Genomic DNA, 22590 nt, shown 5'->3' with positions numbered 1-22590 from the left:
CATCCTGTTCCAGAACCAGCTTGACTTGTCCTCACACTCCGACTATTCCTCGAGTGTGCAGTCCTGGGACTGTTTGCTGAACACTGCCACTGCCTCACCTGAACACCAACACTTCATAGCTGCTCCACAGTCCAGGTAAGTGGGGGAATTGCAAATGAGGAACTAGTGGTTCTATGGCTGCATCCATGAAGGTGGGAGCAGGATGGCGGCACTCATGGGGAGGGGGGAACTGCTGTGTGGGACACAGCGCCTGGCAAGTCGGTGCTGTCCTATGTTTTGCTATGTTCATGTGGCATGGTTACTGTTGCTTTGCATAGTAGTTCACTTCCAATTCTACCATCATGCATATGGAAGCCTCTACTACAGATGTAAGAATTGTGTTTGCAAGGTGTTTAAGGTGGTAAGGCTGCAGAGCCATGTGCAGTTGGTCATTGTGTGTGCATGTGTGTGTGCGTGTGTCTGTCTGTTCATGTCTGGGTGTCATTTCTGATATTGACAGTGCATGATTGTGCATGCCCAGCTGAATCAATATTGGTTCAGGAATGAAGAGCAACATTCCTCGAGCATTCTTGATAATTTAAACAGCAGGCACACTATGTGGGAATCAAACAGTGTGGTGGTATGGCATACCAAAGATGGTTTTTACACTTCCATCTCTTTTACAGCTGTCCACCCGCAGGATAAGTTGTATCTTCCACTGCAGCGGTGTCACGGTAGGTCGCTCCTGCTCCAACGCCTGATCCAGACTCTGACTTAGTATTGCTCAACCCCTGAGGAATGTCCTGTATTAGGTTACATCATGAGGACAGAAACATGTTGGGCTATTTCTGAACACAGATTGATACACATTTGTTTGATTTAAACTGTGTATGATTTCCCAAGAATAACTGTTTGCACCTTTCTTTTTTTCTTGGTCAAGGGATGAATGTTATTATTATTTTTTTTTCATATGTAAGTGCCTGTGATCTTATGATTTTACCATAGTGTTGTTTTAATTAAATTATTAAATTACACTTTGTAATACCAGAGATTGTATTTATCCATTGTTGAAGTATGTTGGATCTTTTATCTGAGTCTTTCTTGTTGGTCCACAAACTAGAGACGCAACCTTCCCTTTATATACTTTAACGGTGTCAGGATCACAGCCATGCACTTATGGATCAGCATATGTAGATGTATTCATTGTCACTGTCTCAGTCCATAAATGTAGTCGATGAATGTGCATAGGATTGGTACACGTATTTGTGTTGTGTGTAGACTGTCATGTGCATCTCTGGCTGTATGTGTGTAAGGGTGATGGTGGTGAATTAGTTTGGTTCATCATTGTGGTAGTCACCGTTGTCCTACATTGCATTCCTTGCACAGATGGTCATGTTGCCATGTATATTGGCTGTACAGATCTGTGATTAACTATGTAGGACAATGATGACTGTGCCTTGCAGTACACATGGATGTTTCATTGTACACACCTGTGGCCCTGAGATATGGTAGGTGTATATGGCCCCACTACTCATACGGGTTGTGATTGTGTCATTGTGACGAATCATCTTCCGGGGCACCAGTGGTCCAGGGATGAATATCGGTTTCTAAACCATAAATCAACCCCACACCTCTAGTAAACCAGAAGGTATCCAAACAGATTGGAATGCAAGTGAATTACAAGACCTCCTTGTCCAATTTTAGTAATGTGGATGGAACGGCAGGCTTATCTCCGCAAGGTTGTGCATCGTTGGTTAGTTGCAACACAGCGAAAGTACAATTCTTACCCAATGATAAAAGGGACTGTCTAGTCAAGGTTGCATTAATAATATCTACTTTATTATTACTGCAACAGACACTTCTAGCACACTACAAAATACAACCCACCATGGCTGTCACATTCCAGCTGAACATGACAGAGGAAAACGGCACCTGTAGGCTGTTCTTCCCAGGGTACACGTGACTTTGTGTTTCATGAGGGAAGCAGTTGAAATGTGTGCGGATTGGCCTCACACATTTCTTGGAGGTTGATCATCCAACATTCATTTTCATTTATCAAAAAAAGCAAAAACCCCAGGCGAGCGCCCTCTCCCTCGCGGATGGTCGAATTCCTCACATGCCCCATTACCTCCCATGTGAACCACCACCCTACTGAGGTCTGGCTCAGCAACAAGGCGAAAGTACCAGCTGAGGCTATCTGCATTTCCATTCTGGGAGCCTGGCTTGTGCTGAATGTCCATATCTAATCCCTGTAGGCATATGGCCCACCACAAAAGCTTAGGGTTCTCCCCTTGCATGGCCATTAACCATCACAGAGGCCTGTGGTCCATCTGGATTGTAAAGTGAGACCCAAAGATGTAGGGTTTCAGCTTCTTTATGGCCCATTCAACCACATATGCCTCTTTTTTATGATAGCTCAGTTCCTTTCCCCTTTTATCAGTCACCAGCTCTGTAGGTGACAGGTTGCTTTACCCCTTCAGAGTTCAGCTGTGCTAATACTGCTCCAATCCCAAAATCACAAGCATCTGTCTGGATATTGAATTCCTGACCATAGTCTGGCACTTTCAGAACCAGTGCCCTGCACAATCCATATTTTAAATCCTAAAAGGTGTTTTGACAGGCGGGGGTCTAAGTTACCTTCCTTTGCATCTTCTTGGACGTTACATCATTCAGGGGCATGGCTATGTTCCCATACCCTCTGATGAACGACCAGTAGTACCCTTGACCCTAGAAAGGCCCTCACCTGCGTCCGTATGTTGGGGATGTCCCACTCCTTCACAACCTCTACCTTTGATTCGAGAGGTTGTTTCTTACCTCCACTGACTAGCTGGCCTAGGTAAATCATGGTACCCTGTGCAATCTGGCACTTCATGGCCTTGATAGTCAGGCCTGCATTCTTGTTTCAGGTGGGATACAGGCTGAACACATCAATGTCATCTAAGTAGGCGACACTGACGTTTTCCAGTCCAAACAAAAACTGGTTAACCATTCTCTGAAAAGTGGCAGGGGCATTCTCCAATCTGAAGGGCATCACAGTGAACTGATAAAGTCCTTCCGGGGTTGAGAATGCCGACCTATCTCTCGCTCCATCTGTCAAGCCGACCTGCCAATACCCCGCTGTGAGGTCAGAAGTACTCATGTACTTGGCAGCACCAAGCTTGTCAATGAGCTCGTCTGCCCGAGGAATGAGGTGAGCATCTGTCTTTGTGACAGAATTGAGACCCCTGTAGTCCACACAAAAGCAAACTTCACTGACCTTATCCGACAACCAGTGAATCCTACTCTTCACCAGTTTACTGTCCATAATGTCCACATCATGGATGCACCAATCTGCGCGACCAGAAGTCAGAGAAAACAGACCGGCAAACTGTCCAAGTAAATGGCAACAGTCTGTCAGTTGCTGTGCTGACAGGTCCATTGTAAGGTTAACACCTTCAACTGACCCATCTGTGGCTTCAGTGTGCAGGAGGTCTGGGAGGGGATCAGTCTCCTCCTCAGTCGCTCCGTTATTCACTAACACCATGACCAAGTCATCCTGGCCATAATGAGGTTTTAGCCGGTTGACATGAAAGACCCTGCACATCTGTTTTGGTCCTTTCAGATCAATGAGATATTTCACCTCATCGACTTTTTTACAGCACACAGTAAAGGCTAGTCCATTTGCTTTGAAGAACACTAGGTTTGACAGGCTCCATAATCTACACCCACTGGCCTGGAGAGTAGACTGTCACTGTCGCTTTCTGGTCTTGCCAGTGCTTCATAAGCTCCTAGCTGGCATTTAGATTCTTGGTTAACTGTTCCACGTACTTTGCCATTCTAGACCGAAGGCTGAGTACAGAGTCCACCACATCTCGTGATGGGGATGAGGGTTTGTTTCCCATCCCTCCTTCACTAGACTGAGGGGACCTTGTACAGGATGTCCATAGAGAAGCGCAAACGGGCTAAACTCTGCTCCATTCTGTGGCACCTCTCTGTAGGTGAACAGAAGGCATGGCAGGAGAATATCGCATTTTCTCCTCAGGTGCCACTCCAAGTCACCTATCATGCCTTTCAGGGTCTTGTTGAACCACTGAACAAGCCCATTGGTTTGTGGATGGAAGGAGGTAGAGAACCGGTAGATGACTCCACACTCTTCCCACATAGCCTTCATAAATGCTGATATGAAGTTTGATCCCCTGTCAGAAACGACTTCCTTGGGGAATCCAACATGGGAGAATATCCCAATCAGAGCCAAAGGACCCACAATATCCATGCCTATTCTCTCAAAAGGCCGCCAAACCACGGGTAGTGGAATTAAGGGGGCCTTTGTGGCACCACCTGACTTGCCAGAAACTTGACAAGTTGGGCAGGCCTAGACAAATTCCTTATCTTTTATGCTGAGGGACGGCCAGTAGACGGGCGCAGACAGCCGGTCTGATGTCTTAGTCAATCCCAAGTGACCCGCTAAAGGAATTTGGTGAGCCAAATCCTAAAGGAACTTTCTGTGGCATTGGGGAAACACCAACCTTCTGGTGCTCTCGTCCTCAGAATCCTTTGGCTCACTGTACATGAGTCCATCCTCCTAGTACACTTTGAACAGTCCAGGGTCCTTGCCCTTAGCCTGCTCCTCTGCCTGCTTCCATGAGACACTCTTTCTGGGCTGTGTAGAAGTCGGTCTGATCTGAGCCCCCAGGTGATGTGAACTCATCCAGCTTGGGCAGACCCTTTAGATCTGCTCCCACCTGGGCCTCCAGCTTAGGTTCCTGCGCTGCACCAGGCAACTCTGAAGTCACAGAGTCCCTGCTACCATAGTAGGGTCCTCAGTGGCTACCAACCCCTCTGCCACAAGAGTAGGTGACTCAGTAGTCTGTGGAACTAGACTAGGGGATACAGGCCATGCCAGTCTTTCAAACAAGTGCTCTGGAAGCACTCCAGGTCCTGAGGCTCTCAGAGTGTTCAATCTGGCATTCTCTTTGGCCCTCGGTCGTGTAGCCGCTGCGACTATTTCGGGATCAGGAAGATCATTGCCCAACAGACATTGGACAGGGATGGAGTCTTTTACCGCTACATGGCGTTGGGTCGTTTCACCTCACCAGCTGAACTCTACTATCGCCAAGGGGCACTTACTCTTACCATCAAATTCACTTGCGCACAAATCAGGCCCAGCAATATACTGGTCTGGCCATACCCACTGCCGGGTGACTGTGGTGACACTAGCCGTGGTGCTCCAGACCACAGGAGTTTTGTGTCCATTGAGGTACATATGTTATAGATAGAGTTGAGTATTATTGGGAAATGGGGTCTCTTCTGGAGATCCGGTACTGTTCCCACTCAGTGTAAACAATCCACATATGGCCACTCCCTGGCCTTGTGGTAAATACTTCTTTTCTACGTGTCCAACATTCACTATGGCTTGCTTGGGTAGGCCCTTGCTAGCAGGATCCCCTTTCCTATGAACCAGCTCCTTACCAACAAGACAACCTTTCGGTGGTGGGTACGCAGGTGTCCCAGTGTTAGGGGTGCCTGCACTCTTCTTTTAGGTGTGCATGGCTGAACGAGAGTTTGGGGGTTTTCCTTCATTCTTTTGGGGACCTGACTTTGAAGAGGTTTGGGTTGGACCTTTGTCCTTCCCATCCTTGTTTACCTTTTTGTCCGCTGATTTCTCTTCCGGTTTGGGTGTGCTCGCCTGAGCCTTTTTCTGAACTTGAGTACTCACAAACCTGTCGGCAGCCTTTGCAAGCTCCATGGGTTCTGTGATAGTCTTTTCCACAAGATGCTGGTGTAGGTCAACCTCACAACTTTTCAACACATGCTCACAAGCAATCAAATTGTACATCCCTTTAAATGTGCCAACTTTGTTACCAGTCACCCATCCGCTCAGATATTTCAATGACAAGTGTGTGAATGCTTCAAATGTCTGCCAACCTTTTTTTGCGCTCTCTGAAGCTCTTGAGATACTGTTCTGATGTTTTACAGAACTTCCTGAGCAGAGCTGCCTTCATGCTTTCATAAACTTGCTTTTCCTCTGGAGTTAACTGACGAATTGCATCAGTCCTTGGTGTCGGTAAGCAACTCATCAGGGCTGCACCCCACAGTACCTCATCCACCTCCTGCAGCTGGAATGCCAGCTCGAGCGCTTCAAACCACTCAAAAATAACCCTCCCCAACTCAGAAGCCTGTGCTAAATCTTTGGGGATTTGCCATGGGGGCTTATCCCGGGCACTGTGGTTTGTGCCACTACTGCTGCCTTCACTAGAGGTGGACCTGCCAGCCTCTTTATGCTTTTCAAGCACCAGCTAGCTCATCTCTATCATGACCTTGTCCCGCTGTTTGTGTTCTTCTAGCGCCAGTCTCATTTCCTTGAGCTGGAGCTTTCTAGCCACTACCAAATTAACTGTACGAATAATTACTGGCCCACTTAGAGACTGCACTGAGGCCTGGGACCTGCGGGATGCTGCACTAGCCCCGTCCTCAATGACACTCTCGAGTGTCGAGAAACCGCACTTGACCCCGGTGGGATGATTGGCGAGAAACACTGCTCATGCGGTCGTCCTTGTCATTTTCCCCCTCCAGAAGGTCTTGTCAGTTCGGGTAAACAGGGTGTAGCCTGTCCCGAGGGGTTTTCTCTCCAACCACCTCGCTTCTACCGAAGCTTGGAGGCTGGTCAGCAACTCAGGTTTATTAACCTTAGTGCTGTGGGGAGGTCCCTCTCTTGATATAAAACGCGCAGGGCATCCTTGGTTTTGCCTTTTATAGTCTCCATGTCAAGCTCCATGACTATTACTGTTACCTGGCAGTGACTAAACGTTGCCTGCAACTGAACTTTTATCGTTGGGTGACTAAGCTGTGCGCAAGATTCAACTGATCCAACCGCTTGCCACCAATGTGACAAATCAACTTCAGGGGCACCAGTGGTCCAGGGTTGAATATAGCTTTCTAAACCATCAATCAACTCCACATCTCTAGTGCACCAGAAGGGATCCAAACAGTTTGGAATACAAGAGAATTATAAAACCTCCTTGTCCAATTTTGGTAACGTGGATGGAACGGCAGGCTTATCTCTGCAAGGTCGTGGGCCTTTGGTTAGTTGCAACACAGCAAAAATACAATTATGATTGTATACCTAGATGTTTCCCTTAACCAATCCCGACCCTTGATAGGTTTTTCACTATTGCCATGTACTATGACGTCACTCTGATGCATGAATAAGAATTGTATTTTTTGTGGAAATCATAGAGCGGCTGAGCGTACGTCCGTTGATGTTCATTGTAACCTCCCTGTTTTACATAAATGTTAATAAAACAATATCTTGCCATCTTCTTGAGTTCGTTCGGTTATTTGGACTCAGAATTATTCTGGTGTAATCCCATCCATTACATATGCATGTTCCAAAGGGCTTTAAGCTCACACGGTAGCAGTGCTGATTGTTCCAGATTGAAACTAGTTCGACTTCAAAGTTTCAGACGATCGAGCATCCTTCCCCCATTAGTAGGAAGATCGTGGAGTTTCCTGTGGAGAGCAGCCAATAGAAATAAACTTGCAAGAAGAATCGAGGCGGTGGGCAGTTCCCTCTTTGAAGCAATCCCTGCTCAGATTCCACGTGCTGATTAATGGATGAAAGTAGACTAAGGGAAATGGCAATATAATGGGGCGGGATTGTGATATTTTTGGGTAAAGGGAAAGTTTATGTAGATAAAGGAATGCCTAAGTATGCCTATTTCAAGGGAGATGGAAGAAGATGTCTCAAATTCCAGTCGGAATATTAAGAGAGAGAATGCGCACAGTAAGGACTGTGCAAGGTGACATCTTAAAACCCATGCAGGGTAATATAATTGGAGGCAAGGAGAGAATACCTCTTACTATAAATAATTCTAGGGAAAGGGGAATGTGGTCACAAAAGTTATTAATGTGTATTGTGTTATTGTTTTAAGTATTATTTGTTGTGTGAAGTCTTGAGAGGTAATAAGCTGTGAAGGTTGGAAGTGCGTTGTTTTGAGCTAACGTGTAGTAAATGATTGGCTCCAATCAGAAAGTGGATAGGATGTTGAAACAAAAGTGGATTGAGCTGCAATTGATGGTGCTAGCTCATATTTGTTGTTTTAAAATTAAAAGTTGTGAGCGATAAGCCTTGAGATAGATACAGATTTATTAACAATCTGTATGTATTGACAGTCAATTGTGACTTGTCATTATGGAGGACACTTCTCTCATGCATCTTTGGAAAATGTTAGCAAGACATGTGCCCAAGCTCAAACAGTACAGTGCAGAATGAGTAAAGGGCATGCAGTGCACAAGGGAAAGAAATTAGAGAAAAGACTGGCAGTTTTAGAACTTTGGAAAATGTACTGAGAAGAGAAAGAAGACCTAGTACAGGAGGAGTGGATGTTCGCTCAGTATAAAGGGGAGGGCGTTGAGCCCTCAGCTCATCTTACTTTGTCTGAGATTAGGAGCGTAGCTACCCAAGAGATAGGAGTTTTAAAGGTATGAAAAGCAGCAGCAGGGTATAGTAACCCAACATATGAACCCCGCTTATAGTAGTGATTACAGTCCAGAAGAAAGCAAAAGGAACGAAGATGCCTTTAACTTCATACGAGATAAAGAAAAAAGAGGCGAGACATCAAATATATTGACAGATATAGACATAGAAATTAAGAGATGGAAAGGAGAAAATGATAGGGCTGATGAGGTAACGCCTGTACAGAATGAATGGATGGGAGGACAGATATTACTCAAGTTAGATGCGAAAAGCATTGAGGAGTTTAGGCAAAAGGATGATAAAGATGAGCAAAGAGATTGATGGACGATGAGCAAGGAAGAAAAAGCAGGGAACAACGGGAACAGATATGTAGAGAAGGACAAGAAAAAGACAAAAAACAGGCAGAGGAGCAAAGGAAGTACAAAACTAGAAAGAAAGAGATAGAAGAAAGGGATAGGAAAGAAAGAAAGCGAGAGGCAGAAGAAGCTCAAAAGTGAAGGATAAAAAAGATTCCAGAGAAGGAGAGAAGAAGAATAAAGATAGGAAGTGAGAAGGGAAGAATAAGGGCAAGAAAAAGATAGGGCAAGACGGGATGCAAGAAAGCAAAGGGAAGTGGATGAAGAGATAAAACAGAATAGAAGGTAGAGAGGTCTTGATGCCAGTCTCATTCTTAAAGAACGAATAAGACCAAGTGATGAAATACAGGGGCAATGGGACACGATAAGTGATGTTCTCCCGATGAGAGAAAAGAGTCAAGAGATACCAAAAGTAGCACAGGAAGAGAAAATATCTGATGCAGAAAGTATTTCAGAAAAGATTGATAAGATATATCAGCAAATAAGGCAGGACAGCGAGTATGGAACTCGAGGGAGTGGTAACCAATCCCTGATAACTAAACCATGGGATGAGGAGGAAAACATGTTTAGTGATGAATGCCGAGCATTGTCTTTGTGCAGATTAAATTTAGATAGAGAAGAGGAGGATGACAGTCACACCAGTTGGTGTCTAGCAATGTCAGACGAGGAAAGAGAGTCAGGTTGTGAGACAGAGGGAGAGGGCATATGCGTCCCCCTGGAAGTCAACAGATGGATAAAGAGCTAAAATGATCAGACATGGAACAACCTAAGGAAAGAACACCAGATCCTATACCATATCCCGAGCTTCCCTAAAGATGATTGTGTAGTGAGAGAGGAGAATCTCCACCTTATGTGAGTCGGTTAAAGTTGTTACCAGCACAAAGATGAATAGGGATGATTAACCCTACATTAGTTAAACAAATAGTGGGATCTGACTATGTGATGGGGTTCTCACAGTTTCCCTTGCTAGAGAAGGGGAGCAAGGCCGCAATATATTCAATGGCCTCAGATGGATAAGGATAACTCAAAATGCAAGCACCCTAGTTTAACTTCGGGGGCTGGGAAATGGATATACAAATTAGAAGAAATGACAGGAGGAAACACGCTGGCCATAGGAGACATAAAAGTTACTACTGGCAGCTATTCTTGGAGAGAGAGCTGACGACGTTTGGAGACGAGCGGGTTATGTGGGTGTCACAGCACAAAAAACAGTGCATGATGGAACACCATTTAATAATTGCAGGGCAGATGTTTGGAGGGCTCTCAGAGTATAGTATCCTAATACATCAGCTATGGGTGCAATTATGACACGTCAAATGAAAGAAGATGAAGACCCCATTGCTTATATTGAGGATATTCAAGAAAGATGGCAGCTTGAAATGCGTGAATCATGGGAAAAAACAGTGGCACTATTTTATCATATTTTATGTCAGGGATTGCCAGACCAGGTACAGAGACAAATGAAAAAACAAGTACGGATGGAAGCAAAGCCATGGGCTGAGAAACAGTTAACTAGAGATTTAGGAAGCCAAGTTAGTTCAGAAGAAATTGTCAATGTTTGCTATAGCAGGGGCAGCATTGACAAGCGGAGAAGGAGTAGGAACACAAGAAATAATGGGTACATAACAGGTGAATAATGTACACCCAGTGGATCAAAGTGGGTATGGGTTTTGGCCACGAGATAGAGGTGTAGGCTTCAGAGGAACAGGAGGTTGATTTCAGAACACCCACAGTGGATTTCAAAATGCCCAGATTGGAAGTCAGAATACTCAAGGAGGATATAATGGAGGGTTTGCCAGAGGGCCACTCCAAGTATGTCAAAATTGTGGGATGACAGGGCATATTGTGCGTGTTTGTAGAAGACGAGGAAATGCGCAAAAAAATTGACAACTTTTAAAAGGGGGGGCAACTTATCCACCACCATACAGCACGCAAACACGAGAGGGCTTTGCCCAGGATCGCACATCATATCAGACAACAGACACCGCAAGCACAACAGGCACAACAACAGGGGTCGGTGCAAATGCATGCACCATAAGGGCAATCACAACAAGCACCTATGCAAACACAACAGAATGCGAATAAAGGGCAAATATTAACACCTAGGATAGGGGGTGTCACTGTGGTAGGAGGGAACCCTTTGATGGGATGGGGATAGACTCTGGGATGTCTCGCTCTTGTATAAGGGAGGGAAAAAAATCCCTGTTTATTATAACCATTACATACTGGATAAAGATCGAGAAGAGGGAAGTCCGTTCAGTGAATGGCGCTAATACGGTAATGACCAGCGTTCTTTCAGGAAGACCTAGAAAAGGTGCCAAGTGTCCTTGGGACTACGGCCCATGTGATTTAGGCCTATTGAAGGGAATAGGAGAGGTCAAAAGCCAGGGGCATTTTACCATGAGCAAAACAGTACCCTATGTCTCGAGAAGCTGATGAAGGCATATTTAGGACTATTTTAGCACTGATGAATCAGGGAATCCCTCTACCATTGAAATCCCTGTGCAAAATTGTAGAGTTTCCAATTAAGAAATCTAAAGGGGGGTCTTCTTAGATTATCCAGGACTCGCACCCTCTTAATCAGATTGTAGAGGAAGAATTTACATTAGTTCCTAATCCTTGTGTAATATCCCAGTTAAAGCTAAGTATTTCACAGTGATCAATTTGAAAAATGTGTTTATTCTCAATCCCGTTGCACAAGGACTCACAAGACCTTACTTTCTTTATGTTCAGACAAAAGAGACTAAAATACACCCCTTTACCTCAAGGGTATTGTGAGTCCTCATCGATCTTTATTAGAGTCCTACAGATGGATCTAGGGAACATTGAAATCAAGAGTGCAGTAATTCAGTACGTAGATGACATATTAATCTGCAGTGAAACAGAGGATGAATGTAGACAAGACTCTGTTCAGTTAATGACTATATTGGCAGACAATGATATAAGGTAGACAAGGAGAATGACAGTATTATTAGGAGGAGGTTTTGTACATAGGCCAGTTCATTTTACATGAAGTAAAGAAAGTGACACCTAAAAGAGCTGAGGATATCATGAAGACATCAAAGCCAAACACAGTGAGGCAAATGCAGCATTTTCTGTGTTTATGCAATTATTGCAGGGATTGGGTGTTTGATTACAGCACATATAGAAAACCGGTTTTGCAAGCACTTAAGAAAGCACAAGTTGGTAAGGGAAAGATGGAATGGACTGTGGAAATGTAGGAAGGATTTGAGGAATTAAAAAGAGCAATATGTAAAGCTCCAGTTTTAGGGATTCCCGACTATAGCAAGGAATTGTATTTGTTTTCACACACCAATGGGTCAGTAATGACAGCAGTACTCACACAAAGAACAACATTAGGGTATAAACCTTTGGCGTATTACAGTGGGATTCTAGATCCAGTTAATAGAGGACATTTTCCCCACGAACTATATTTGGCTGTTGCCAGACATGCAATTGAGAAATCCACAAGTATTACCATGGGCTGTTTCATGACTCTCTACATGGAGCGGTATCGGGTAATAATGTCCCCATACAAAATGTCCCCATACACGATGTCACCGGGAAAATCCATTGGTGACATTATATATGGTGACATTATATATGGAATAGGTTGCGAGGATGTCCCCTGCCCCCCTTGTAAAAAATAAAAAAATGTGAGGGTTGCGGCGGTGTCTCCCACATGGTCAATGTAATAATGTCTCTGCAAAAAATTACAACATTTTTGTCAGGACACATTGTTGCAGGGACATTGTCACATGGAACCTGTCTATGTCTTATTTGCCTTTTTAGAGAAACCCAAGAGTAGATTGATTTCACAAAGAGCTTCAGTTTACGAGGTGATGATTTCTAATCCAGCGATAAAGGTAGTGAGGTGTAAAATAGTGAACCCAGCCATGTGTGTAGCTGAACCTGTGAAAGAAGGTGATCATGTGCATGACTGCTCAAATGATGTCGAATTATATGATGATCTACCTTGTGTGAAAGAAAATGCTTTAGCGGGAGGGGAGATTCACTTTATTGATTGTTCTTGGAAAATTGATTAAACTAGTGGGGAGAGGCATTCAAGCTCTGCAGTTGTAAAACACAGATTAAATGGTGAATTTGAGGTAGTGCGAGTGCAAGACTACCATCTCATTTGTCAGCACAAGCGGCAGAATTGGAAGCGCTTATTGTTGAGCTTGAAAAACACAAAGGGCAGGAAGTGATGGTGTACAGTGACTCCACCTATGTGACGTCAACCATAAATGCAGGGCTGTCATGCTGGAAAAGGATGGGTTATCTCCATGCAGACGTCACTCCAGTGCAACATGCATCTTTATTGGACAGGCTCATTAAGGCACGACAACTCCCAGTAGCCAGATTGGTCATAAAATGCTCAGCACATGCTAAACGAACAAACTTTATCACTCATGGAAATTAATCCGCAGATTTGGCAGCCAAAAGAGTTGCGTATTCTTCAGAAATTTTGAGTTTTGATAATGAAAATAATCAAGAAGTATTCAATAGAAGCATGTTAGTACGAGAAGGGTTTAATATGCTGTCAATTACACAACTAATAGAGATTTAGGGTAGATCCCCACAAGAAGAGCAACAGCTATGGAAACATTTACCCTGACTTTGGACCCAGATGTATTTGGTGCCCTATGTAGCCCCCCGTACCTTGAGGTGTGGCTATGTTGGTCCCTGCATTTACCCTAACTATGGGCTCACATGTATTTGTTGCCCTAGCTAGCCCCGTACCAAGAGGCAAGGCTATGTCAGTCCCTGCATTTACCCGACCTTTGGACTCACATGTATTTGTTTCCCTATGTGGCCCCCTGTACCATAAGGCGTGGCTATGTTGGTCCTCACATTTACCCCAACCTTCGATTCATATGTACTTGTTGCCCTATGTAGCACTCCCCATGAGGTTTCGCTGTGTTGGTCTATGTATTTACCTTAACTGTGTACTTTTCATTACCACTTGTATAATGTAATATAAGAGTGGGCTCACACTTTGCAATTACTGTAACTAGCGAGCTGATGCCCGAGGGCTTGGTGGGTTGCTATAAATACTAAAAATAAAATACATACAAAATATTATTATCACAACAGACAGTTCTAGCACACTACAAAATACAACCCACCCTGTAAAGGAATGCAGATGACAGACAGTTTCAAGAAGGAAAAGGGATGCACTCTGGATACTGACATGAGGGTAGTCAGTAAAGTAATTAATTGTAATAGTTCACGGATACTTGGTTTCAGCACAAAGGGACCAATGGGTCATAACATGTCAGTAGGGGCCTTCTGAGAAGGACCAGAGGACAAAACCGCAATGTACCTTGTGCTTGTAGATGTTATTGGTGCTTGACAGCTTTGTGTCAGTTTCAGGGCGTTTTGCAGCTTTTGCGTCAGAGTTCAAGATGGGAGACAGCTGCGGGTATCAGGGGGCAGGCAGTTCAGCGAGTGAGGTTGGACAGACTGCTGCAGGCTTGCCTACACAGCGGCTCTGGGTCAGTAACCGTTGTCTCAGTGCTGGTTTGCGGGTCTGAAGCACTGGTTGAGGCAACTCTGGCAACGTTAGCGACTGTGCAGCATGACAACAGTCAGTGGTGAAATCGGTTGCAGCTCGAGGGGGTCAACCGGCTCGAAAATGTCCCTAAAGGCGGACGCTGGTTGATGCTTGTCTGGGCACTCCTCCTAGCTTCTTTACTGGCCTTGTGTCGTCCTTTAGGGTGGATGGCCCAAAGCTGAGGAGAGTGTTGCAGGCAACAGCCTTGTCCTTGGTTTGGTTGAGAGACTCTTTAGCACTTCCCTTTAGCAAGGAAGCTTGCTGCATAGCTTAGCAGGGCACACTTTGTGCTGGCTGGGTACTGGTTCTGGAGCTGCTTGGAAGGTCCTCTGGATTCATTATCTCCCTATGTTGCCTGTGAGATGCTTACGGGAGGGATCTTGCTTCCCTCTTGGAAATCCTGGCCTTTCTTCACTGGCAGAAGTTGTACTGTAAACTGTACCTTCAGCCAGGGTACACATGAGTTCTCCTTGTTACTCCTTGCAAAGTCTTCAGATGATCTCCCAAAAGAGGGGCTCAACCGCTTTTAAAGCCAAATGGACCCCAGTAATTGGTGTAGGCTAAGCCTACCTTAATGAACCAATCCTGGGTGCCCACCAACAATCTTCTGTTATGCGTGAGTTGATTACCAGAGTGCTTTGCAACAGGAAGGGTAAACGGGTGAAAACATGTACTACTAAGTCCCACCCATCTTCCTGTCTGTTGTGGATCAAAGGGTCTCTCAGGTTAATTGAGCTCTTTGTGGTTCCTGATCAAAGCGCAGGTCTCCCTTGAAGTTATGGCAAGAACAGACTTTCTGTCTCCATCAAATCACATAATCCTACCTTCTGAATGGGGTCCCCCTGCGGATGTTGCCTACTGTAAACACATGTATCAGATTTACCAGACATGGCACTTCACTGCCCTTGATACTGAGGGGCGGGAGCTGGCTTCAGGTTGACACAGATGCATATCAACGGTGTTTGGGTGTCCTGTCTTTTGCTAGCCGCTGCAGCTATACCCCATGTGGGTCTGTTTGAAGCATACTTTATTAGTATGCTAATTATGTTTAATTGCTACCATCATTCTTGCAGGGCCAACAAAGGATAGGGTTGAACCATGGAGCCTTTGTTATTTATTTAGGCTGGCCATGGCAGGAGGAAGGTTGTACCCTCCCCCTTCTGAGAAGCCTTGATGTGCTCATGGGTGTCACATTCCAACTAAATTTGACGGAGAGGACTGCACCTGTAGGCTGTGTCCACCCAGAGTGTAAAGGTTTAGGTGTACGTAGTCTGGTGTGCATGGGAAAATGTGTGATGCTTAGCCCCACACATTTTGCAGAAGTTGATCTACCATCATTCAATTTCATATGAAAAAAATTAAAGGCTCAGGCAAGCGCAGACCCACCGTGCGAATGGTCGAATTCCTCACTTGTCATCTGCCAGAAATCTGGGTTGTAAACCACAGAAGCTTAATATGTTCTTGGCTGCTATCTGCATCAACACAGGTATTCTATCTATCTTCATCCCAGGACATGATTCTTGGTTCTACGTTTAGTGACTTTAAAGACCAAGTTCGTCATTGTCTATTCTTGATTTCCATCAGAAAAGGCCTGCCATAGGATCTGCACCTCAATTCCTCTGTGCAAGAGCTTCAGCCAGGGGTGCAGTTGGGTGAAGGCTGCTTTTCAGTATGTGAGACGGCCCTTCTGCATCTGTGTTCCACGGGTCTTTGAGAGCAGGGGAATAGAGTCAAAATAGAGCTGCCGCTGGAGGAAGCTAACCCCCGGCAGCTTTGCTTTGTTTACGAGGACAGGAGAATCAAATCACATCAGGTGTGGATTCTTTCATGAGGGTATTGGGTGTCATCGGCACACTAGTTGAGCCAGAGATAAAAGAAGCGAGTCACGCAAGTTTATTTGATAAAGTTTGGAAAGGGGAAGTGCGGCAGCTTTCTAGTGCCTCTGAGGCAAGGAGAGGGTCCTTTGTTACATGGTTACATGCAGGAGCGTATGCACGCTGAGCCTCACCAGCTTTGATTTGTTAAAGAGAACAGACGTTTTACTCATTTTTTTCATTTAAAGTAGGCCAGGAGTAGGACAGCCTCAGAGGTGTTACTTGTGTTAATGGGTCACTGAGGGACGGTAACATTCGGTTTGTCAAGTACAGAGGCGCAGCAGACATGAGTTACGCCAGCTTCACTCTAGGCCTGAGGTCATGAGCAAAGACGGCTACATTATACAGCCTAAAGATCGGTGACACATCCGCGTTCTCTTTTCTCTCAAGTCATTAGGGTGAATGTGGGCCGTCAGACCAGCTCTACCGAGAGCAAGGGCAGGGGTTCATATCAGCTCTTGTGGTGATGAAGGCAGAACATAGGGAACTGTGCCCGCTTTGCTTGGCATTTGAGAGCAGGACAGTGGAATCCTCTACAGTTTTCTCTGATATGTGGGGGTAAAGCAAGTCGAATAACAACAGCGTTCACTAATTTATGAGACCACAGGAAAATATGCAGGGTTTCCGTGACTTGGCCTACAAGGGCGTTCAGATTTACGAAGGCCAGATGCCCCAACATTCAGTGCCCACATTAAAGATGGTAGGTGCCTGCCATCCCAATTACCTTCACGAGTGACCTTGTGGTTCTGTCAGATGCACCTGTACACTGACACCGCCTCCTGTTTCTGCCATCCATGCATGTTGGGTGGAGAACATTGAATCACGTTGATGTCGCCCATCATTTTCACATGTGATATTTGCTGATTGGCTGCGCCAAACTCTTTGTACCTACCCAAGTGCTCTCTTGCAGAAAAAGACTTCCTCGGAATACCTTTTTCGATTTCTTCGTTCTTCGCCTTTGAAGAGAGCCTATTGAAAATTGATTATTTTTTTTGCAGTAGCCGCCTATCACAACTGAACAGACAATAAACATGTGGTGATCATTGGAGCCTCTTAGAAAAAAAAGACCAAAACACAATGCTTACTAAATAAATAATATACATTTTTGACATAAAAAACACAACAGAATAGACCTCTGTACAGGATCTTACAATGTAACAAAATTCAAGATGTGCATGTCATGACGTGATCTCCATCTTTGGGTTCCATTTTACTTGAGAACAGACAGAGGGCCGCAGTTGTGGCAGCGGCAAGGATTTCAATGACCTACTGAAATGTCTGGAATGTTTATAAGAGCCCCAGATATGGTGCCAATTTACCGCATGCCCCCATTCACAATTCGCACACTCCCACCGCCCACCCGCCCCACAGAGCACACTTCCATAGAGTACCAAACACAAAGAGATAAATAAGGAAATGCTTGCTAGTTGAGTGCTGACAGCGCCTCCTGCAGGCACCTACCAGAATCTGCAGACCTTCACCGTCACACCACAGACCTACACTTGCCGACAACAGCCACGCCCCATTTCCATTACCTGGAGCAAAGCAGCGTAGGTGGAGGCCATCTTGCCAGGGAAATGCACTGGTTTTTTGGGAGAGTTTAATGAGTATTACAAATGTGAGTGACAGATTTGGGAGATGCAGTACGCCATGTTGACCGCTGTTCGGCAGAACTTAGCCTTTACCGTTTCCTTTACGAGGTAGTGGAATAGCGGCCTGGTCCTAGTCCACCATCAACATGACCAGCATCATTAAGGTCAAGTTTCCACTTCCTGGGGGAGGGGATAACCCATGAAAACCTGAGCGGCCTTGCCTGTACTATCATTTATTTCCTAGGATTTGCCTTATGAGCTGAACCACCTTTGCACTGTGTGCGTTTTACTCCAAAGTGGAAATCAGAAAATGGGTCCAAGTCATACCTGCCTACATTTGGCATAGGAAAACCTGGAGGGTGATGTCATCCGGTCCCCACCCCCATTTCCAGAGACCCCGCCCACCTTTTTGCAAGCTGGAGACTGGTAATCTAATTTTTTTAATAAATTAGGCAGAATCTGCAAGCTTGATTGAAATGATTGTGAAGTTAAGACTAAGCAACTGAGGAAACCGTAAACAGAAAATATTGTTTTTTGTAAATAAAATAGTTGCAGTTTTATTTCAAGATGTGTGGCCTTTATTATTCTGCAGAGCCGTTCTCCCATTTGCTGATCTCGCCTTCATTAACACCCTTTTGAGAGCCCAATCATTCCATTAGGGAGCCGGCCCCACTCTGAGAGCTGGGGTCTTCATTCGTTTTTGCAATTAGACTGTAATATGGCAGAATATTGCAGAATGGCCGAGGTTCTTGCCCGTGTGATGTGGCCGCTGCGCTGCCCCTCGAGGCGTAGGAGTAGAAGGTGCTCTTTTGTTATTGATAATGTTCGGCGCAGTGGGGAAGTGGCTGATAACAATGCGCCCCATTGATCTGCAGCTTTCCTTTCTTTCAGCACAGACAAACCTTGCAGTGGGCCATCTGTAGTCTCCTGAAAACCCGGAGATTCGACGCTCTTGCCCGGAGACCCGGAGAAGAGCGTAAGAACCCTGAGTCTCTGGGTTAAACCCAGAGACTAGGCAAGTATGGGCCAAGATCCAAGTAGTATTCTCTGAGTGATTAGGTCTAGCAGTCCACCTCTCGCTTCAGGAAAGGGATTATAAAAGAAGGGAGCTGCTGTACTGTACTGTAGGGCCATCCCAGACTTTGGAGCTAAACTGAAATCTTTGCCTCCAAAAATGTGCCTTCGTTTTCTGTTGGGACACACTCAGAAAACGGAATCCAGGATTTCCTGAGTTGGGGTTGAGACTTTGGTGTGTGAGTGCAGGAATCATTCCAGCTCTGCTGTTGGGCCATGCTTACCTCATATGCTTCTGAGGCTCTCAGAATGCATTTCAATGGGAGTTTGTCAAAATGAGTACTGGTGGTATGTCTAGGATATGTAGAAACCTGTGCCAGGTGTGGCCAAGGGAGTAAGGTACCAGGCCGCAACCTGCATTGCAGTTCCTCTCCTTCTTGCTCACCAATTAACCTCGAGGGATTTTTGATGAGAGATGACATTTGCTCATGGAAAGGATGACGGTGATGCCCCAAGCATTAGTGGCATGACAACCAAGAACAAGTCCGACCTTCACGGCCCATGCAGAAACTGCTTATGCCGTGACAGGGAAGTGGTTCAATGTTGAAGCTCTGCCCACTCAGTGGAAGAATATCTGCTGGATTAATAATGCTATTTATTGCCTGCCCTTATGTGCCACAGTTTTTCTTGGTGCGTAGCTTATCGACATGACATGGACTCCTTATATTACATTACAAGGCAGTAAGGGCGTATGCTTTTAAAACGTATGGAACTTTGCTTTTGCCTGTCTTGGAGATTCAGCTATGGGTCTGATCTGAACATTGCCATGACGGTATGCCGCGCTTCCCTTACTGTGGCTGGGTCTGTGTTTGGAAGGCCTTAATCTTGCTTAGAACCTCCAGGAAGTGACCAATTGGCTGCTTTAGCAGGGAAATTGCACAAGAGATCTCCATTTTCGTATATCAGTGGGGACAATGGTTTCCACGGAGATGCATGTGATGTCTTAAGCTTCCTGGCTGCATTTGACGGCCATACTACCATATTGCGAAATGCCCTAACTATCACCTCTAAAGGCCCTCTACCTCTTGCTACAGATCTGCTGCACAGGGCACTTTGCTTGCTCCTCGATTGTGAACCTGGGTTGTCTTTTTCCTCAAGCTGCATTGATGGTTATCATAGTGAACAATTAAGATGCTCCCTGTTTTAAAAACCATGATGCACTGGGGTAGGAGTGTGCAGCTTGAAGTGAAGTTACCCTTACACAGAAAGTATCTCATAAAACTGAGTCTGGGCGGCTGGACCGGTACTTCTTTGTGCCCCCAAGGACTTGTTAGAGCGATTGTCTTATATGGCAAACCATTGCAGGCTAAGCGGACAAGACATAGCCACAGCCTGACAGTGAATAAGATGGCATGCATATCATTTTGCAAGCATGAGACCAGGCCCACAATGCTGAAGTGAGCACGAAGAGACCCTGGGGTGCTTTATCCATGCAGTATGAGGGAAGCACTTTTCTGATAACACTTATTGCACGCAACAAGAGAATCCAGTTTTCAGTGCGTGCCATAACCGACGGAGGCCATTGTCGTGTTGCAGTGGAATACATGCTATTGTAGATGAACAACAGTGTTCTGTTTTTGGAGAGAATTTCCTTTTGATTAAGAGTTTTGGCTCCAGAAACAGTTGAGTTCACAGAATTAAGTTCACAATTTTGGAGTGAGTATATTCATACCACTCCTTACAGCCGGTTACACATGTCCTGCCTAAATTCTGCTGCTGAGTGATGGGGCACCGTAAGCAAGGCGGAACAGTGATGTATCAACAGTACTCTCCCACTTAGACTGAGAAATGTCTTTGGAGGTGAAACCGCTAACTAGAAGGGAACGTTTGTTCTTTACGTTTTGAAAATTGTGTTCGATTCAGTTTATAAATTCTCTTCATCTTCTAAAACTGCACCATGTCATTGAATTGGTCTTTCAATGTAGGGTTTTGTTGAACGGAAGAGGCCCCCCTACATCTAGTCCAAGAGGCCATCTTGTGCGTGCTCTGTGGATGCACTGATCAAACCCACCAGCAGCGGCGATTATCAGGCATCCTCCTTGCAGGGCGCACATCTGGGCGAGCGTGTGTTGGTAGCTGTCACGCTATGGATTCCTCACCGGGAGCTTAGACTCAAGAGACAGGACGAGCCATGGAAAATCCAGACCATCAGGCACCAGGTTATTCTGGCCATGGACTGTCCGTGCTGGCTGTGGTTCAGGCTGCCCATCAGAAGCAGGATTCCTGGGACTCTGGGTCGTTGTGTATCGGAAGCTTCTCCAGCTCCTGGTTGTGGCCGTTGTGCAGGACTGTGTATCTGTGGGTGCAAAAAGACAATGTCAGCAGGCATAGTCAGGCAAGGGAGAGGAAGCTATCTATTTGATGGTTTCAGGATTCAGAATGAGGCATCAATAACTCATTTTTATTTGAAGAAGAAAACACATTTCTAAGATCATGTGATGCCTAAGGGAGTGGAGGAAATCTAACTTAATACACTTTCTTCTGCATCTACCCATCAATCATAACAATGTGAGAACTATTTGCTGCCTGGTACATCCTCAAGACAGTATTCATCAGTTACCCCCCTCTTCTATTAAGTTCATCCCCCTTCACATACATTGGAATCCGATCCCATCTAGTAGAAACAAACATTCCCAATTTCTTTCCCAAAGGAATTCATGTTATCATACATTTGCATTTAATGGCAACTTTTTGGAACACTCCAAAATAAGATGCAAATCTTTTTTAAAAAGCCTTCTTTTTGTTTTAAAACTGGCACATGGATTTAGGAGTTTTGAAAAGTTGGAATTGTTCATTAAAATGTCCTGTAAGATATGAAACCCTGGAAATGGTTGCTACATGTCCTTGAACCTGTAAAATGTGTACAAACATTACCGACAGAAGGGATGGAAAATCACAGCAATTATTTAGAAAAAAAATAACTTAGTTAATATACGGGCAAATATGTAAATGCTATCATAAAGTGCTTGATCTTTTGTTTTTCAAAAGGTCTCAACTGTGTAATAATCCATTTGTGTACAGGTATGTGCCGATTTTCCGATATTGAGATGTTTGCTGACAACCAGTCAGTGGACATTGGGCCTCATTACGAATGTGGTGGAAAGGCAACAACGGCGCCGTTAGTGCTCCCAGTGCCGTTGTTCCATCTCCGCCACATTATGAGTTCTGCTTGCCGGTGCTGGACTGCACGTGCGGTCTGACCAGGCGTGCAGACCGGCATCTGTGAGCAGAACTCATGATTGCACAGGCACCGTTATTAACGGTGCCGGTGCAACCATGCTCCCGACCCCCTTTCTGCCCTATGGGGCAGAATAGGGATCGGGAGGCCGGCCACACCGGCGACCGGAAATTGGTAATTACCAGCCCATTTATCTCGTAATGGACCGGTAATGGCCCATTCATGGATTCCGGGGCCGGCAGCGAGTTTGGGGGTAGCCGTGCCCTTAATAAGGGCACGGCTACCCCCAAACTCATAATGAGGCCCATTGTCTTCAGATCTTAATTCATGAGCTCAGCCGGAGAATGATAGAAGAAAAACCTCCATTTCACATATAAATTGTATCTTCTATGTTATAGTTCCACATATAGAATTTAATATAGCAACCAAACAGTTTTTCAAATTGATGCTGGTGTTTCTTCTACATATATGATTGTCTTATAAGGAAAGGTGCATCCATCGTAACCAGTCATCATAGTAAGATGC

General features: G+C 45.2%; 1 protein-coding gene across 4 annotated transcripts in view; it reads right to left on the bottom strand.

The window, feature by feature from the left end:
* Positions 1–17302: 17302 nt before the first annotated feature.
* The window catches only part of HTR4 (5-hydroxytryptamine receptor 4), a 1746991-nt gene continuing 1741703 nt past the window's right edge, over positions 17303–22590 (bottom strand). For 3 of the 4 annotated variants that reach the window (XM_069651422.1, XM_069651418.1, XM_069651419.1), the window contains one exon: positions 17303–21183. In XM_069651422.1, coding sequence (XP_069507523.1) covers positions 21096–21183 — 88 coding nt within the window. In that variant the 3' untranslated portion in view covers positions 17303–21095. The remainder of the gene's footprint in view (positions 21184–22590) is intronic. The other variant, XM_069651420.1, reaches the window with a different exon arrangement.

This window comes from Ambystoma mexicanum, chromosome 3p, assembly GCF_040938575.1.
Source record: "Ambystoma mexicanum isolate Mex_15411 chromosome 3p, UKY_AmexF1_1, whole genome shotgun sequence".
NCBI classification, from domain to species: Eukaryota; Metazoa; Chordata; class Amphibia; order Caudata; family Ambystomatidae; genus Ambystoma; species Ambystoma mexicanum.
The sequence above is the reverse complement of the archived record's forward strand: the minus strand, read 5'-3'. Positions and strand labels throughout refer to the sequence as shown.